At 50.7% G+C, this 18,942-nt stretch overlaps 1 protein-coding gene across 1 annotated transcript; it reads right to left on the bottom strand.

Annotated features, from left to right (window-relative positions):
* Positions 1-155: 155 nt before the first annotated feature.
* Positions 156-3,205, bottom strand: LOC109939825 (uncharacterized). The gene is made up of 9 exons (XM_020538173.1): positions 3,140-3,205; positions 2,536-2,671; positions 1,626-1,701; positions 1,406-1,547; positions 1,045-1,321; positions 872-956; positions 669-793; positions 507-578; positions 156-408 (listed from the first exon to the last, which is right to left on the bottom strand). Exons 3-9 carry the CDS (start codon positions 1,685-1,687, stop codon positions 332-334), a joined length of 840 nt encoding a protein of 279 aa, XP_020393762.1. The 5' UTR covers positions 1,688-1,701; positions 2,536-2,671; positions 3,140-3,205; the 3' UTR covers positions 156-331.
* Positions 3,206-18,942: the final 15,737 nt, after the last annotated feature.

Here is an 18,942-nt window from a genome sequence, read left to right as displayed (position 1 = left end):
AGGGATATGGTTTAGTCAGTAAATAAACTGAAAGCTTAAAGAACAGATAGGGGTGATCAGGATTACCTACAGATTTGGAGACTGTTTGCACAAAATATTACGGGAATTCAAATTTTCGCACAAAATATTTAATTATCATTTGCACGGTCAAAAACTTCACAAAATATCTCTTATTAAACCCATGTCATAGGTATTACAAACAAGATTCATAGACATACAAGTTTGCCTCTTGTTGCGTTTGGTTGCTCAATAACAGTACGACACGTATTCTATCAAATCTCTCTACGCCTAAACATAGTCCCAATTATTGCTCTTTGCGAATTTGTAGAATCTATCTACGCCTTTCTTCTTCAAGAAATGTAACAGCAAACTGACGGTTGTTCAGCGCCACCAAAGCTTTTTGGATTGCTGCAATGAATGCCACAATTAATCACATCTACACGTAGTTCATGATATAATAAAAACAATCACGATTTAATGTAACTATTTTTTTAGAATATACTTATGTCGAAAATGATGGGTGTTGTGATGGAACGGATTGAAGTGTATTGCGGTATGATCCGAAGACTCGAGGCACTCTAGAATTACACATTTAAATCTCCGTTACGAATCATTATAAAGCAAAACCTAGTGACAGATGTTTTGAAAGACGTAAAGACATGATGTACCTTGTCTTCTGAACCGTCTAAACATAGTCCCAATTATTATGCCATAATCCTCCTTAGCCAACGCCCAGCGGAGTGCATTTTTGTTTAGTAGGTCACCCCAAACTTTAATGATATGTAAATATCCCCTACGACATTAATTTTGGTAAGAATAGGTTAGTAATATTTAGACTTGGATATATAACTCGACAATTAACAGAATATACCTAGCATCCATTATAACAATCTTTCTGAAAGGGCCCCACATTGTGCGATGTATTGTATCCAAGTGGACTACAACAGCCATAATGTCTACAAAAATAACAGTTTATAAATGGATTAATACTGAATTTTGTGTAAACGATATATTAATAATATTAAGAGTTCGATATATTCTTACCGACTAAAGTCCTGTTTGGCAACTCGGCAATATCAGCAAGGTTCAATAGTATTTGTTTTGGGAATGGCGCCATCTGAATTGGAACAGTGTATGGCTCCACGATAGTTTGTTGGTCAAGACACAATTCCATGGGACCATTTAGATGACGAAAATTAAATTCACCCGGATGAAGACTGAACTTCACATTATGCATCTTGTAAACATGCTTTTCATGGAGCAAATTGTCGAAATGTTTGACTGTCTCATACATATATGTTATGGCCTCGATCTTGGCTCCCTAATAGTATTTCAGTAGGAGATGAGGCCATGGTATGAATATCGTGTAACTTTGAAAATCAAACTTAAAGAATTGTTGGCTTACATTGATGTCAGACAAAACGAAATGTTGTCTATCACGAAAACGTGGTTCAATCGGGAATTTAACTTCGACCCGAGCGACAATACTGTATTTCCGCGGAAGCCCATAAAAATCTTCATCACGGTAGTCGTCGAACAATCTGAAGCTATATTAAACATACGACTAAATAATGGTCATAACTTTGATAGACAAATTTTGTGTAAATATATTTATAATAACTTACATAGGCATCCGTTTTAGGCGGTCAGCTGCGGCTCTTTCACGGTTCAATACGACCGGTTCCATCAAAACCTTGTAGCCTTTAACATAATTTAAAATTTAAAATTAAATGGAACACATGTCATACTTTCGCGGATCAATATTTTATTGTTGTCTAATGGTTCATGAAAATATATATCATGCCTCGACAGTTGAGAATCAAAATTTAATTCAAACAAATAGTTCACTGAATATTGTGAGTATGGATGAAGCCTCTACAGGTGAGAATCAAAACTTAATTCAAACAAATAGTTCTCTTAATTCAAACAATTTGTGCAGGTTGTGCTTGTTACTAAAGTCTGCTACACATTAGATTTTGCAGACAGAGGTCTCTTTCAATTATCAGCTACCTGGGTGCATTCTTCAATGCTAGATGTTTGATAACATGTTCGTGGTGTACGGGTCTTTCGGTACAAGTATTTTATTTTAAAGGAGGGAGAGCAAGGATATATAGCCTTGAGACCCCATACAGATAGCTGCACAAATATGTGTGCACAAAAAAGCATGAATTATTGTTCTGATTTATAGTAGTAGAGATTAGCATCAACCGATATATACCGGAAGAATGCATATAAACTTTATACCCCAATACAAAAGGAGGGAGAGCAAGGATATATAGCCTTGAGATCCCATACAGATAGCTGCACATATGTGTGCACAAAAAACATGAATTATTGTTCTGATTTATAGTAGTAGAGATTAGCATCAACCGATATATACCGGAAGAATGCATATAAACTTTATACCCCAATACAAACCAACAATACACACAAGCATACACGGCATTAACAACATTGCTTGTTAAGAAAAATCAACTGAAACATGATCGAAAAAATGAAACAAAGTGGTATTAACAACATTGCTTGAAAGCTTACCTTGGCCTGAGAAGCTGCGGAAGCCGTCGATGCGTTGCAGCGAACCCCCGACGGTGTCCTGCCGTCCGGTCCGGGTCAACCAAACGCCTTATCCCTTCCTTCTTACAGACACCTCGCTAGATGAAACAACAAACTACTACAATGAAACCACGATACACAATTTCAGTAAACACTCTATGATCAATTTCAGTAAACAACAAACTATTTGTTAAGAATGAGTAATTTTGCAAAATAAAACACATAGGATAACTTAAGAGCTCCACTAAGACGATACAGGAACAGTGCCTCAAATACAGGAACAAATAACTTAAGAGCTGTTTCAAATACATGAACAAATAACTTAAGAGTTGCCTCAAATACAGGAAAAAATAACTTAAGAGCTCCCCTAAAAAACAGCAAGGAGTACAGCCAGTCTCAAATATAGATTACCTAAACATCCAATGCTGAATCAAAGTGCAAGGTACAACACTTAGGTAATAACTAATCCAGAGACGCAATCCGAATAAACACAGGTAAAGGAATTCGCATTGCAGCAATTATTATATATCAGCAGGAACTGGTAGAACACACGAAAAAATATGAGTAGTTGTTCATCACAAGTTACCTTGGATTTTGCCGTTGAAGGTATAGTTCTTCAAGATCACTTGGGACTTCTTTCGGTACGTTATCAGGATTACTACAAGTAAAAAACTGGTTCAAGAAACAAACTATGAACACGTTTGTAAAGCTAGCATTTTAAAAATTTTGAAACCAAAAGCGATGCCCGAGTAAACAACTAAGAGTTGTCTCAAATACAGGAAAAAATAACTTAAGAGCTCCCCTAAAAAAACAGCAAGGACTACAGCAAGACTCAAATATAGATTACCTAAACATCCAATGCAGCAAGCAATAATAACTTAAGAGTTGCCTCAAATACAGGAAAAAATAACTTAAGAGCTCCCCTAAAAAACAGCAAGGACTACAGCCAGTCTCAAATATAGATCATCAAAGTGCAAGGTACAACACTTAGGTAATAACTAATCCAGAGACGCAATCCGAATAAACACAAGTAAAGGAATTCGCAGTGCAGCAATTATTATATATCAGCAGGAACTGGTAGAACACACGAAAAAATATGAGTAGTTGTTCAGATTACTACAAGTTACCTTGGATTTCTTTCTGTACACCAAATAGACCAGGTGCAAAACTTTAACCTAAACCATAGATCGAGAGAGTGTAACAATAAATGGATCAGCTACCCAACTCATGTCAGCATGCCACGGCAGGCCCTAGACACGCCGCAATACCAAAATCATAGCCATTAGCTAATCAGGGGCGGACTCAGTAAAGGACATTGGTATACATTAATACACATGCACACCTTATAATCGCAAAGCAATCGAAGAAGACCTGGGCGTAGGCGGCAGCGACGGTCGCCCAGGCGTCGCCACGATAGAGAGCGCGCGCACGATAGAGAGCGCGCGCACGTGGAGGCCGGCCCCGGCCTTCACACTGTATATGTCTCCAGCGTCATTGCTCATCTTGACTATTATATAGACAGTCTGCTAACTCTAAAAGCAACATTCAGCATTTAAGATATCACTTCTATATTAGAATGCGAAACCATATGTTAATTCAATTGGGTAGCCTTGGCATCGTCAATCTGGAGCTGTTCAGTTGGGCTCTATGTGCTCGATAGTTATGGCTGCAAAAGACAGCAACATCAAGACCTTGGAGTGATCTCCCGATCAGAGTACCTCCTAATGCGCAAGCTTTATTCAATGTTGCTTCTGTCGTTCAGATGGGTAATGGGAAATCAACCAAATTTTAGACAGACCGATGGATGCAAGGCAAAACTGTTGTAGAATGGGCACCTAATCTAGTTCATTTGGTTCCTAAAGGGGCTAAACGGCAGAAAAACTGTGCCCTATAAGGCCTACAAAATCGGAAGTGGCTTTCTGATATAGTAGGGGCTCTAACAGTTATTAGTGGAATATCTACAGCTCTAAAACCTTTTGGATAATTTGCATCTGCAGCAAGACATACCAAACCAGCATTCTCGGCGTCTATCCAAGCATGGGATTTATTCTAGAAAATATGTAGAAACGCATATGGAAGACATGGGCTCCATTGAAATGTACTCTCTTCATCTGGCTGGCTGACAGTTATGGCTAACAGACTTGCAAAAAGAGGACTATCTCATCTTGGCTCTTGTCCGCTTTGTGATTAGACCATCCAACACTGCCTGACCACCTGCATCTTCCCTAGAGAGTTTGGTTCCTTTTGTTCACTAAGTTCGGGCTACAAATCTTGCTCCACAAGTTAATGACATATTCATCATGTGGTGGAGTGCAAAATCACTAAGATGATCTCTAAATAGTTGGGAAAGGACATCAACTCTCTCATTATGTTGGTCACATGGGAGATTTGGAAACATGGAAATGTTTGTGTGTTTGATGGGAAAAGACCCTGAGTTCAAGCTGTCCAACAGGTTGTGACCTATGAATGTTCTATTTGGTGTGCAGCAGGAGCCACGGCTCTTCAGTGCCTCCTTAGTTTCAGGTTAAGATGTTCTATTTGGTGTACAGAAAGAAATCCAGAAGTTAATGTTCTTCAGTGCCTCCACAAGTTAATGTTCTATTTGTGACCTTCAAGTTACCTTGGATTTCTTTCTGTACACCAAATTATAACTCATAGTTCAGAGTAAACAACTAATCATATTTCAGAAACAAACTGGTTCAAGAAACAAACTGGTTTAAAGCTAGCATTTTAAAGCGATGCCCGAGTAAACAAATTCCAGAAGTGCATAACTCATAGTTCAGATTATAACTCCTAGTTCAGAATTCCTAAATCAAATTCCTAACTCATAGTTCAGAGTAAAAGGGACACGTGCGACAGAAATCAAATTCCAGTGATTAGTTGTTTACTTGAACTATGAGTTACACCAGATTTGGCGAACCGTACACCAGATTATTTCTAAATCAAATTCCAGAATTCCTGAAACAACTATTGCGTCTGAACTATGAACACAAGAAAAATCTATTGCGTCTGACCCGTGCGCCAGAAACAAACTATGAACACAAGAAACAAACTATGATACAAGAAACAAACTATGAAACACTGACCTTCAGCACTGTGACGTTAGCGACCCGTGGAATCTTGAGGGCGATGCTCCGAGAGAACAAACGGATGCGTCCAAGGAGGATGCTACGAGAGAAAAAAGGGACCCGTGGATTCACTGGCGTCTGGAATTCTTGAGGGCGGATGGAAATAAAGGGACCCGTCGCTTCACTGGCGTCTGTAATTTGTGAGGGCGGATGGAAAGTCCATTCAAGGGAGGTCTGCCTTCCATTGACGGACCTGAGCGGAGATCTCTGACATTCCATCCGCGTCCATGATAGAGGAGGAGGTTGCGGATCCCGGGATTTGGCCACGGACCTTCAATCCGCGTCCTCCATCCGCGTCCTCCATCCGCGTACGGTGACCTTCCATCCGCGTACGCTCAATCAAGGACCTTCCAGCGGGCGTGCGGGCGTGAGGGCCTTCCATTCTCCGCTGCGGGGCGGGCACCTTCCAGCGGCAGCGGACCTGATATCGCGGCGTGCTCGCGTGCGGCGGATTTGGAATTCTTGAGGGCGGATGGCGCGCGCGGATGGAAAGAATCGCGGCGTGCTCGCGTGCGGGCAGAACAGGGATGTGCGGGGTCGATGCGGCCGCGAGGACGACGGCGTGATTTGCGTGCGGAGCTGGCGCGGCGGCAGCCGATCGCGGGAGGCAGAACAGGAGCTGTGCACGCCTACACTAACCTCATATAGAGTAGTAGAGATAGAAAGCCAAGTTTTAGCATTAACCCAAGTTATTAACCCGATGTACCCTTTCCAAACGGAAAGAATACCACTTACCAGCACCATAGTCATAACCAAAACCATCAATCTCATTGCCACCTGTAAACCAAAAGGTCTCTTATCAAGTACCACTAATCACTGGAGCTCCCTTGGCCGCTCATAACCGCGAGCACGGCTGATATATCAGTTTTCAAACACTCTGCAGAGGTTGTGCACTTTACCCACAAGCCGTGATTCCCGTTCTGCCCGGAGATCATGACTTCCATTGATCACTACCAAGGTGACCCAGCAGGGCATCACTACGTAGCCTTTACAAAGATTCCCCGGGGCTGTAGCCACCCGTTAGGTTTCCTAAATGCACCGCACTCCTCCCCAAGGGGCGAACCCAAACTTGGCAGAGCGAGCCGCATACACCGAGCCCCATTGACGGCACGACGGCTAAGCGAACTACACCCCGGTTCCTCTAATTATTCAGCTAAGGGCACCCCATTCCACCCTCATGGTTGCACTGTTTTCCCGGGCGGTCATCCATAGAACAGGTCCTTACGGAGAGGCACTCGAGAAACCGCTCGAGCCCCCTTAAAGCCACAAGTACAACATCATAATAAGAGAAGGGAAAACAGCGTATCATAGATAATCTCATCATGTTCATTGATTAGAGTTAAGCAATAGCATAAAGCTAACAATAATAATCCAACCCAAATAGGTAAACAAGGACATGGATAACAAAAGCTAGTCAATCCTTAGGTATAAAGGTGTAATGCGGGGGGTGAATTAAGTAATGAATAGGACAGAGATAGGTCAAAGGACACTTGCCTCCACCAACCGACTGCTGCTCAGGGGCTTCTCCTGCGAGTTCCTCGGGCTCTTCAACCGGATCGTTCTCTATGCGAGCGCAAACATACATACATCCACATATTTAATACAAAAGAACAGTACACCATACAATAGAATGCAATAAGTAAACAGACGTTCCACGCGGGCTCGCGAGTACGGTTAAGAGAGAAAGAGGAAAAGACAGTCGAGAAATGATCACGTTACATGATTATAAATTAACCACTCGCTTAATGGAAGGAAATTTAATGTAGACACTATGTTCAGCGTAAAGTAAAGTCATGTTTCATGTCTAATTATTATAAGCAGGTGGAGATAAATAAAAAGAATGGTCGCGCGACGAGACGCGCGACAAAGCACTCTAAAACAAATTAAAAGCTAGCAACTCGTCGCGCGACCGAGCACGCAATGAGGCACTTCGCCTTAGTTATGAGGAGACGTTAAACGTCGCGCGACGAAGCGCACGACGGCATACGTCGACTAAACTGAGTCCAAAGTGGAACGTCGCGTGAATGCACACGCGACGTTACACCTTAAACAACCTGAGACAAAAATGGATCGTCGCGCGACGAAGCGCACGACGCAACACACAGATAGAATCTGAAATTAGACAAACCGTCGCGCGGCGAAGCGCGCGACGCAGCACGTTACCTAACGAATAATCACCGCGAGCGCGGGCGAACGGGGACACGGTCGGGCGAGGCCGGGACGGGAACGGGCGGCCGAACGGGGGGGAGGGCGGTTGAACCGGCCCAGGGGCGGTTGAGCCGGCCAGGAGCGGCCGAGTCGGCCGGGGCCGCGCCGGGGGCCGCGCCGGGGACGCGAACCGGCGAGCAGGGGCAGGCGGGATCGCCGCCGCGGGGCCGGGGGACGGGCGAGGGGCGGGCGAGGTCGCCGGGGTCGGGGGAGGGGAGGGGGAGGCCGCCGGGGGCCGGGGAGGGGCGGGGGAGCGCCGCCGCGGGCCGGGGAGGGGGCGGGCGAGGCCGCCGGGGTCGGGGAAGGGGCGGGCGAGGCCAGCCGCGGGCCGGGGGAGGGCGGGCGCCGCCGCGCGCGCGAGGGGAGGGGCGGGGAGGGCTGCCGCGGCCGGGCAGGGGTGGGGGCGCCGCGCCGCCGGCGAGCAGGGGCGGGCATGGGGCGCGCGCGAGCAGGGGAAGAAGGGGGCGCGCGTGGGGAGAAGAAGGGGGAGGGAGAGGGAGAGAGAGAAGAGAAGGGGAGGGGAGGGGAGCTCACCTCGGGGTCCAAAATCCGGTGATCGCCGTCTCCAAACCCTAGGGCACCACGGGGAGAGAGAGGTGGGAGAGGGAGAGGGAAGTTGTTGCGCGGGAGATCCAAATGAAAGAGAGAGGAGAGGTGGGGGCGTATGGAAGGGGGGGTTGGGCGCCAGGGGCGCGCAGGCTGGGGCGGGCCAGGCCGGCTGAGCTGGGCAGGACTAAGCTGGGCTGGGCCGAACCACTTCGCGGATCAAAAACCCACGACGTGCGCGACCACTAAACGGAATTGAATCGCGAACCGAAATCCGGAACGCAACGAGACGAACACTCAACATCAGACAAAGAAATGTGCTCGGCATGATGCAACACCCATGACACTTAGGTTTTGGTTTATACATGACACGAACACTTGTCACTATACTGGTTTGAAATTGGGAAGAGGGAGCAAACGGGGAAAGAGAAAAGAGAGTAACGCCCGAATTTGGTGAGAGAAAAGAAGAAAAAAATTCTACCCCCAAATTCAGGGCGTTACAGCGACAAGGCAGAGGAGTTCCCCGAGGTCCATGGCTGCTTCATGATCTACGGTGGGCAAGTGGCGAACGCCTCGGCTCGGCACCGCAAGCAGGAACGCCGGGAGGTCTACTCGGTGAAGGTGGCGGCGCTAGTCTACCTAGACTAGTCCGACAAGCCCATCACCTTCGACCAAGGCGACCACCCCGACTGCGTGCCGAGCCCAGGAAGGTACCCGCTCGTTATCGACCCTGTCATCGGCAACGCCAGGCTCACCAAGTTCCTCATGGACGGAGGCAGCAGCCTCAACATCATCTACGCCGAGACCCTTGGGCTCTTGGGGATCGATCTGTCCGCGATCCGGGCCGGTGCGGTGCCCTTTCACGGGATCGTCCCCGGAAAGCGCGTCCTGTCCCTTGGACAACTCGATTTGCCCGTCTGCTTCGGAACTCCCTCCAACTTCCGCAGGGAAACCCTCATGTTCGAGGTGGTCGGGTTCCGAGGGACCTACCACGCGGTGCTGGGGATACCGTGCTACGCCAAGTTCATGGTTGTCCCGAACTACACATGCCTCAAGCTCAAGATGCCAGGCCCCAACGGGGTCATCACCATCGGATCCACGTACCGACACGCGTACGAATGCGACGTGGAATGCGTGGAGTACGCTGAGGCCCTCGCCGAGTCCGAGGCCCTCATCGCCGACCTAGAGTGCCTCTCTAAGGAGGTGCCTGATGCGAAGCGTCACGCCGGCAACTTCGAACCGGCCGAGGCGGTTAAGTCCGTCCCTCTCGACCCCAACAATGACGCCTGCAAGCAAGTCAGGATCGGCTCCGAGCTCGACCCCAAATAGGAAGCAGTGCTCGTCGACTTTATCCGTGCAAATGCCGAAATTTTTTGCGTGGAGTCCCTCGGACATGCCGAGCATACCGAGGGATGTCGCCGAGCACTCGTTGGATATCCGAGCTGGAGCCCGACCCGTGAAGCAGCACCTGCGCCGCTTTGACGAACAGAAGCGCAGGGCCATAGGCGAGGAGGTCCACAAGCTGATGGCTGCAGGGTTCATCAAAGAGGTATTCCATCCTGAATGGTTAGCTAACCCTGTGCTTGTAAAGAAAAAAGGTGGGAAATGGAGGATGTGCGTAGACTACACTGGTCTGAACAAAGCATGTCCAAAGATTCCCTACCCTCTGCCTCGCATCGATCAAATTGTGGACTCCACTATTGGGTGCGAAACCCTGTCATTCCTCAACGCCTATTCAGGTTATCACCAAATCAAGATGAAAGAGTCCGACCAGCTCGCGACTTCTTTCATCACACCTTTTGGCATGTACTATTATACTACTATGCCATTTGGCTTGAGGAATGCAGGTGCGACATACCAAAGGTGCATGAACCACGTGTTCGGAGAGCACATCGGCCGAACGGTCGAGGCTTACGTCGATGACATCGTTGTCAAGACGAGGAAAGCCTCTGACCTCCTCTCTGACCTTGAAACGACATTCAAGTGTCTGAGAGCGAAAGGCGTGAAACTCAATCCCGAGAAGTGTGTCTTCGGAGTCCCCCGAGGCATGCTCCTGGGGTTCATCGTCTCCGAGCGGGGCATCGAGGCCAACCCGAAGAAAATCGCGACCATCACCAACATGGGACCGATCAAAGATTTGAAAGGAGTACAGAGGTTCATGGGATGCCTTGCGGCTCTGAGCCGCTTCATCTCGCGCCTTGTCAAGAGAGGGCTGCCCTTGTACCGCCTCTTAAGGAAGGTCGAGCGCTTCACTTGGACCCCCGAGGCCGAAGAAGCCCTCGGAAACCTTAAGACACTCCTTACCAATGCGCCCATCTTGGTGCCCCCCGCTGCGTGAGAAGCCCTCTTGATCTACGTAGCCGCAACCACTCAGGTGGTCAGCGCCGCGATCGTAGTCGAGAGACGAGAAGAAGGACATGCACTGCTCGACCAGAGGCTGGTCTACTTCATCAGCGAAGTGCTATCCGAGACTAAGATCCGCTACCCGCAAATTCAGAAGCTACTGTACGCGGTAATTCTGACGCGGCGAAAGTTGTGACACTACTTCGAGTCTCATCCGGTGACTGTGGTGTCATCCTTCCCCCTGGGGGAGATCATCCAGTGCCGAGAGGCCTCGGGTAGGATAGCAAAGTGGGCAGTGGAGCTCATGGGTGAAACACTCTCATTCGCCCCTCGGAAGGCCATAAAATCTCAAGTCTTGGCAGATTTCCTGGCTGAATGGGTCGACACCCAATTGCCAACAGCTCCGATCCAGGCCGAACTTTGGACCATGTACTTCGACGGGTCGCTCATGAAAACCGGAGCAGGCGCTGGCTTGCTCTTCGTTTCGCCCCTCAGAAAACATGTGCGCTACGTGATACGCCTCCATTTTCCGGCGTCAAACAACGTGGTCGAGTACGAGGCTTTGGTTAACGGGCTGCGCATCACCGTCGAGCTAGGGGTTCGGCGCCTCGACGCTCGTGGCAACTCGCAGCTTGTCATTGACCAAGTCATGAAGAACTCCCACTGCCGCGACCGGAACATGGAGGCCTACTGCGACGAAGTTCGGCGCCTGGAAGACAAGTTCTACGGGCTGGAGCTCAACCATATCGCACGACGGTACAACGAGACTGCGGATGAGCTGGCAAAAATAGCCTCAGGGCGGACGACGGTTCCCCTGGACGTCTTCTCCAGGGACATACTGAAAGGGAAACAGGGTCAAACCTTTTCCTAAATGATTTTGGTGGTTGAATTGCCCAACACAAATAATTGGACTAACTAGTTTGCTCTAGATTATATGTTCTACAGGTGTCAAAGGTTCATCTACAACTATTCTAAATCGACTGTCCGGAATACCGTAGATTATTCCGGACAGGAGAAGCTTTTTGGAAAAACAGACTAAGCGCGGACCGTCCGGGCCCTTACGGCGGACCGTCCGCGACACCAGGATGATCCTCGGACAGAACCAATGCAAAAACACATATCTCTACTACGGATCGTCCGGTGAAAAAGCAAGCTCCGTCCGAGGCCAAGCGCGGACCGTCCGGCCTCAGGCGCGGACCGTCCGGTCGGTGTAGAACCGAAAAGCCCGAGGTGACAAGTTGAGCAAAAGGAATTATAGTGCTGGCGCGGACCGTCCGGGACCAAGGGCGGACCGTCCGCGTGATGTCACCGAGGTAGATAGCCGTTGATCTAGCCGTTGATCTGTCAGAAGTATCCGTTGAAGATGTGAGAATCGACCGTTGGAGGGTCGCGGACCGTCCGGGCCCTAGCCGCGGACCGTCCGCCAGTGCAATTTCAGGCAGATGCGCCCCAACGGCTATATGGGTGTTTGAGGGCTATAAATACCACCCCAACCGGCCACTTCAAGGTGTGGGAGCCCAAGCAACATTCCAAGTCATCTAGTTGACATACTCAAGCCCTCCCAACCACATATATTCATTGATCCATCCTATACACAAGATTTAGACCACTACAACCAACACAAGTGCCACAAAAGAGAGAGCAAGCAATTGAGAGCTACTCAATTGAGTTTAGCCCTAGTGCCTTGTGAGATTCCTTGAGAGATAGTGTGTGATACATCTTTGTGTTCATTTGCGCGTGGAGTTTTGACTCACATCGAACTTCCTCCAAAGTTTTGGAGGCTTGTAAAAGCTAGCAAGAGACACCAAAGAGTGTGGTGGTCCTTGCGGGATCGAGAGTGATCCTTGAGAAGAAGAAGAGCTCACCGATCCTTGAGTGATCGGTGGAGAGAGGGAAAGGGTTGAAAAAGACCCGTCCTTAAGTGGACTCCTCAACGGGGACTAGGCCTTCGAGGGCCGAACCTCGGTAAAACAAATCACATGTGTCTCGTGTGCTTATTGCTTGTGATTTGTTTGTCTTTTCCCTTTCTAAGTTTTTCCTACTCTTTGCTATTTCTATTTGGTGTTGCTTTAAGTTAAATTCTCATTTATTGAAGCAACACTTTGCAAGAGAACTTGTGTTATTGCTCTTCTTGCCTAAGCCCTCTTGATTTATTCTCATAAACTTATTAGTAGTATTGATTTATCAATTCCGCATTATTTGAAAGCAATACTCTTTACAAGCAAGGACTTAGTTTTTATACTCCGATAATTATATATCTTGTTCTAACCACTATTCAAGGGATCTAGTTGGGGGATAAAGTTTTAATTTTCAGGTTTCGCCTATCCACCCCCCTCTAGGCGACTTTCACATACATCAACCCTCCGTCAAGATCGATGACACACCCGAGCCCGAGGAGACCTCGGCCCAGCCCGAGGTATCCTCGGCCGCCGAGGGAGAGGCCCTGTGCGTCGAGGGAGAGCGGAATGGGGTCATGCCTAACCCGAACTGGCAGACCCCATACCTAGAATATCTCCTCGGAGGAGAGCTGCCCCTCGACAAGGCCGAAGCCCAGCGACTGGCGCGGCGCACCAAGTCGTTCGTTTTACTAGGTGATGAAAAGGAGCTCTATCACCGCAGCCCCTCAGGCATTCTCCAATGATGCATATCCGTCGTCGAAGGACAAGAGCTGTTGCAAGAGATACACTCGGGGGCTTGCGGTCACCATGCAACACCTCGAGCCCTCGTGGGGAACGCCTTCCGACAAGGTTTCTACTAGCCGACCGCGGTGGCCGACGCCACTAGGATTGTACGCTCCTTCCAAGGGTGTCAATTCTACGCGAGACAGACGCACCTGCCCGCTCAGGCCCTGCAGACAATACCCATCACCTGGTCGTTTGCCGTGTGGGGTCTGGACCTCGTCGGTCCCTTGCAGAAGGCACCCGGGGGCTTCTCGCACCTGCTGGTCGCCATCGACAAATTCTCCAAGTGGATCGAGGTCCGACCCCTAACTAGCATCAGGTCCGAGCAGGCGGTGGCGTTCTTCACAAACATCATCCATCGCTTTGGGGTCCCGAACTCCATCATCACCGACAATGGCACGCAGTTCACTGGGAAGAAGTTCCTGGACTTCTGCGAGGACCACCACATCCGTGTGGACTGGGCCGTCGTAGCTCACCCCATGACGAATGGGCAGGTGGAGCGTGCCAACGATATGATTTTGCAGGGACTTAAACCGAGGATCTACAACGACCTCAACAAGTTTGGCAAGCGGTGGATGAAAGAGCTACCCTTGGTGGTCTGGAGTCTAAGGACGACGCCAAGCCGAGCCACAGGTTTCTCGCCGTTCTTTCTAGTCTATGGGGCCGAGGCCGTCCTACCCACGGACTTAGAATACGGTTCCCCGAGGACAAAGGCGTACGACGACCGAAGCAACCAGACCAGCCGAGAAGATTCACTGGACCAGCTCGAAGAAGCTCGGTACGTGGCCTTACTACACTCAGCGCGGTATCAGCAGTCTCTGCGATGCTACCACGCCCGAATGGTTCGGCCTCGAGGCTTCCAAGTGGGAGACTTGGTACTTCGGCTGCGGCAAGACGCCCGAGGACGCCACAAGCTCACTCCTCCCTGGGAAGGGCCGTTCATCATCGCCAAGATTTTGAAGCCCAGGACATACAAGCTGGCCAACGATCAAGGCGAGGTTTACAACAACGCTTGGAACATCCAACAGCTACGTCGCTTCTACCCTTAAAATGTTTCAAGTCGTTCATGTACCTCGTTTTTCTTTACATACGTAAATAAAGTCTAACCGTCAAGGAAGGATCAGCCTTGCCTCGGCAAAGCTCGACCCTCCCTTGGGGGCTAGAAGGGGGGAACCCCCTCTGCGTCAAAATTTTCCTCGGAAAATTTTTCTACCAAAGGAAATGTTTTCTACCAAAACGACTTTCGACTATATCGATAACGGAACCCTGAAAACGACGAGAGGGACCTTGAGCGGCAAGGCCGACCGAGCCGAGGGACTCCTACGCCTCCAGGATACGGATACCTCACTCATCACCTTCCGCGAAAAGTAACTCACGCTCGGATAAGCGGTTCTGCTATCGAACAAGTCCTAAACGCTCGGGTAGAAAACGACTTCCGTGCTTTCGACTATATCGATAGCGGGATCCTAAAAACGACGAGAGTCCACGTAAGCGGCAAGGCCGACCGAGCCGAGGGACTCCTACGCCTCCGGGATACGGATACCTCACTCATCACCTTCCGTGAAAAGTAACTCACACTTGGATAAGTGATCCTGCTACCGAACAAGTCCTAACGCTCGGGTAGAAAACGACTTTCGTGCCTTCTCGACTATATCGATAACAGAATCCTGCAAACGAGTGAGAGTGCACGTAAGCGGCAAGGCCGACTGAGCCGAGGGACTCCTACGCCTCCGGGATACGGATACCTCACTCATCACCTTCCGGGAAAAGTAACTCTCGCTCGGATAAGTGATTCCGCTACCGACGAACAAGTCCTGATACTCAAAACGAGAGGAAAGGAAACACAACTTTATAACACGACAATAAGATGTTTAGGCCTCAGCGGCCGCAAAAAACATACGCATACTACAGACAAACTGTTCCTGCAGGTTTAGACATAGGCAGGGGGAGCAGCAGCACCCTCGGCGACGTTTCCACCCTCGGCGGAACCTGGCCCAGCCTCAGACGGCAACACGGGCGGAAGGATCTCCACCTCGAAGGAGGACGTCAGCACCGCGCTTGGGCCCTCACGGCCAAGCTCTCCGCAAGGGTTCTGGCCCGAGCAGACACCCCGGCTAGCCGCTCCGTAGCCTCAGCCAGCTGTCCCCCGAGGACCTCAGCCCGGCTCACGGCCTCGGCGACGTGACTTCGGGATTGGTCCCGCTCGCGGACGACCTGGCCAAGCTCCAGCCGCCGCGGCTGCACCTCCTCGGCCTGGGAAGCCACCTGCTCCCGGGCCGACGAAGCCTCTTTTCGAGCCGACTCCGCCTCTGTCCACGCCGACACCGCTGCCTCCGGCTCTAGCTCATCGCAGAGCGGCCGAAGGATCTAAAACTGAGCAAGAGAGGCCTTGATCGGCAAGACCGACCGAGCCGAGGGACTCCTACGCCTCCGGGATACGGATACCTCACTCGTCACCTTCCGCGCAAGGCAACTCACGCTCGGTTAAGTGGTTCAGCTAGCCGACAGGCGAGCCCTAGTGCTCGAAATGAGGAAGAAACACGGCTACACGCTCAAATGCCCAAATGTTCAAGCCTCAACAGCCGCAAAGAACAAACAACCATACTCAGGGTACCATTACAAACGGGACTCCGGTTCCACTCTCGCGGGTATGAACAACCTCCACACTAGAGGGCCTGTGGGATAGCAAACTCCAGGTGGCTCGCCGGCGACCACGACACCAGCAACGCGACAACGACCTCCGTCTCGGGCGGCTAGACAAGCAGCGATGGCCTCAGGGCAAACGCTACTGCCGAAGGGCCCTCGTTCACGTCCCCTCACGGGGGACGAGAACCAGCCATTAAAGCCAAAGAGCCGGAGGCCCCAAGCACAGGTGGCACTGACGATCTCGTCGGCGGAAGCAACCACCGCTGTGGTGGGAAGCCTCTCCAGCGGCGGTCGCCGCTTCAGCACCGGCGACAGCAGCCGCCTGCGCACGGCGCGACCGTCGCCCGGATGGAGGACGGATAGCTGCACCCTGGCCAGGCAGCAGCAGTTCGCCTCCTCCGCACAGCTGGAGGATGCCCCTCTCCCCCGAATGCTGGAGGAAGAAGCGGGTCGCCGGCCCACACGGAGGCAGGCCCCAACTCGGTGCGCCCCCTCCCCAGCCCGGATGATGAACATCCTTGAAGCTGAGGGCGGGGCAGAGGCCGCAGCCTAGCTTGCTTCTCCCCACCACTAGGCTGGTGATCATCCCTACGGATGACCATTGGTGAGGGACTGCAGCCGGGCTACATGATGAAAATCCTTGAAGCCGAGCGATGGCTGAAGAGCGCCAACCCCCGCGAGGTCGCGCTCCTCCAACAACAGCAAGAGGAGGGCAATGCGGGTGCTCCCCATCTGGGGGCTCGAAAGGTGGAAGGCCGCGATGCATGAGGGGAGTGCGAAGGCATGGCTACTGCCCGGGGGATCGATCCCTTTTTAAAGGCAGCTCTCCCCACTCGCATCCTCAAGCGTCACGGGCAAAGTCTCCACCGACGTGCTCCAGGGTTCTCACCCTCCGACGCGGGGGCTGGGTCCCACACGTCATGCGAGCTGACCCGAAATGGAAGAAGGCAAACCGCCGCACGCGGAGCATGTAACCGCCCCGCGGTTATAAGCGTTCCCCCATCCTCGCCAAAACCAGCGGTTGAAAAGATGGACCGCCACGCGGGAAGCATGCAACCGCACCGCGGTTGTGCACCCTTTCAGCCCCGTCGCATCCGGCGGACCAACATGGAGGCCCGGGCCCACATGTCATGTAACCGGCGCAACGGTTACTGCGTGCAAGGAAACCGCACCGCCACTCGCGCCAATGTCGCGTCTTCTCGACTGCGGAACCAGCACCACGACTCGAGGCAGCCCTGCGCGTGACCCAACAGTGCCAATTAAGTGCAACGATCACGGGTCAGTCAGCCGCGGGGAAAGGCGCGACGGTCGACATGACCAATGGCGGACCGGCAGTAATTGCAGCAGCAGGCGGGCGGAAGCAGCGGTCCAATCACCTACAAGCTCGCATCCTCTCCTGAAATGGCAGAGGAGTCCCCTCCCACGGAGTAAAGACGACGCGCCCGTGTTCCGTTCCTCGAACGGCTCGTGCACGCGCAACAGACGCCCCGCGAATCGCCCGTCCCGTCGCATTAACTCCTTGGCAGGGCAAGCGACACCTCCGGCAGGAGAAGCGGGCGTCGTTTCGTCTCCGCCATAATGACCGCGTCAAAAAAGGTGCGCCACCTTATTTAAATTCATGTCCTTTTTCTTTCCCTCTCTCTCTCTTGCCACAGCGACCGGGAAAGGGGGATATTTCGAAAAAAGATTCTTCCCAGCGAAGGAAACGGGCCCCCGAGCCCTCTTACTGATCAGGGGTTCGAAGGCTGGCCCCTCGGAAGGGTTCGACAGCCGCCCCAGAGCACGCAGAGTGAGGGATGACCCTAGGTACGTCTGTTACATGGCCGAGGCTCGGGCTACGCTCCCGAGGTACCCTAGGACATTTCCGAGACCTGCGGAAACGATTTGTAATGGAATCCCACCGGAGGGAGGCATCGAGCCCTCGGACCCTATCGAAAGGGTCCGGTTCCAGCAAATCACCTGCAGGTACTTTTGGAGCGCGCCTCTAGGCCACTAGCCGACCCTTAACGAACAGGGCACGGGCGTCCACTCGGATCACCCGTTAGCAACTCACTGGAAACACCATGTTCGGCGCCCCCCGAGGGCAACATGGCGCTTTTCCCCCCTTCCTCCTTGCGGAAAGGCGACGAAGGGGCGTATAATAATAGTCGAGACAGTCCTTGATCGTCCTCTCGCTCCGTGCAGAGGCTCGGGGGCTGCTCTCACAACCTGGCTATGGCCAAACTGTTGACAGCGTCAACAAACCAACCTAAAAACTCGGAACCTGACCATGCACCCGGGCTACAGCCAGGCCGCATGAGGGAACAACCAGGCCGGCCGAGGCATCACGAAAAGCATTAAGACCTCAGAGGAGTCAAACCACTCCTCCGAGGCCTCGGGGGCTACACCCGGCGGGTGCGCTCGCGCGCACCCCCCGGTAGGGATGAAAGTGGTAATCTGAACTGTTAGGACAAATTTAATATTTTAAAATAGATATGTATAGAATTTGATGGTGATCTTGTGTTATGTTCTCAAGCACATTATTATAAATAAGAATAAAATATTATATAAATTGTTTTATGTATTATTTGCTCCCTACAACAAAAAAAAGTTGAAAAATTTACCGAATTTGTTTTCGAATCCATACCGAATTTTATATCTATCATTTAAGAAAATATATGATGAATTTGAGGATTAACTTTTATGAATCTTTACAAGCTCAATGTTATAAACAAGAATACAAATTTGTATAGTGCATAATATATCCTATTTATTCGCAATCAAAGAAAAACGACCAAAAAACCGATTACCGAATAAATACCGTTTCCGACCGTTTTCATCACTACCCACCGGAACAA

This window comes from Zea mays, chromosome 5 (genome assembly GCF_902167145.1).
Source record: "Zea mays cultivar B73 chromosome 5, Zm-B73-REFERENCE-NAM-5.0, whole genome shotgun sequence".
In the NCBI taxonomy this organism is placed as follows: domain Eukaryota; kingdom Viridiplantae; phylum Streptophyta; class Magnoliopsida; order Poales; family Poaceae; genus Zea; species Zea mays.
The sequence above is the reverse complement of the archived record's forward strand: the minus strand, read 5'-3'. Positions and strand labels throughout refer to the sequence as shown.

Excerpts from the sequence above, each read along its gene's own strand:
- LOC109939825 (XM_020538173.1), bottom strand. The coding sequence starts at position 1,687 with ATGGAACCGGTCGTATTGAACCGTGAAAGAGCCGCAGCTGACCGCCTA. Across the intron at positions 1,548-1,625 it reads CGCCTAAAACGGATGCCTAT|CTTCAGATTGTTCGACGACT; the intron begins GTAAGTTATTAT and ends TGTTTAATATAG. Across the intron at positions 957-1,044 it reads GCCAAACAGGACTTTAGTCG|ACATTATGGCTGTTGTAGTC; the intron begins GTAAGAATATAT and ends TTATTTTTGTAG.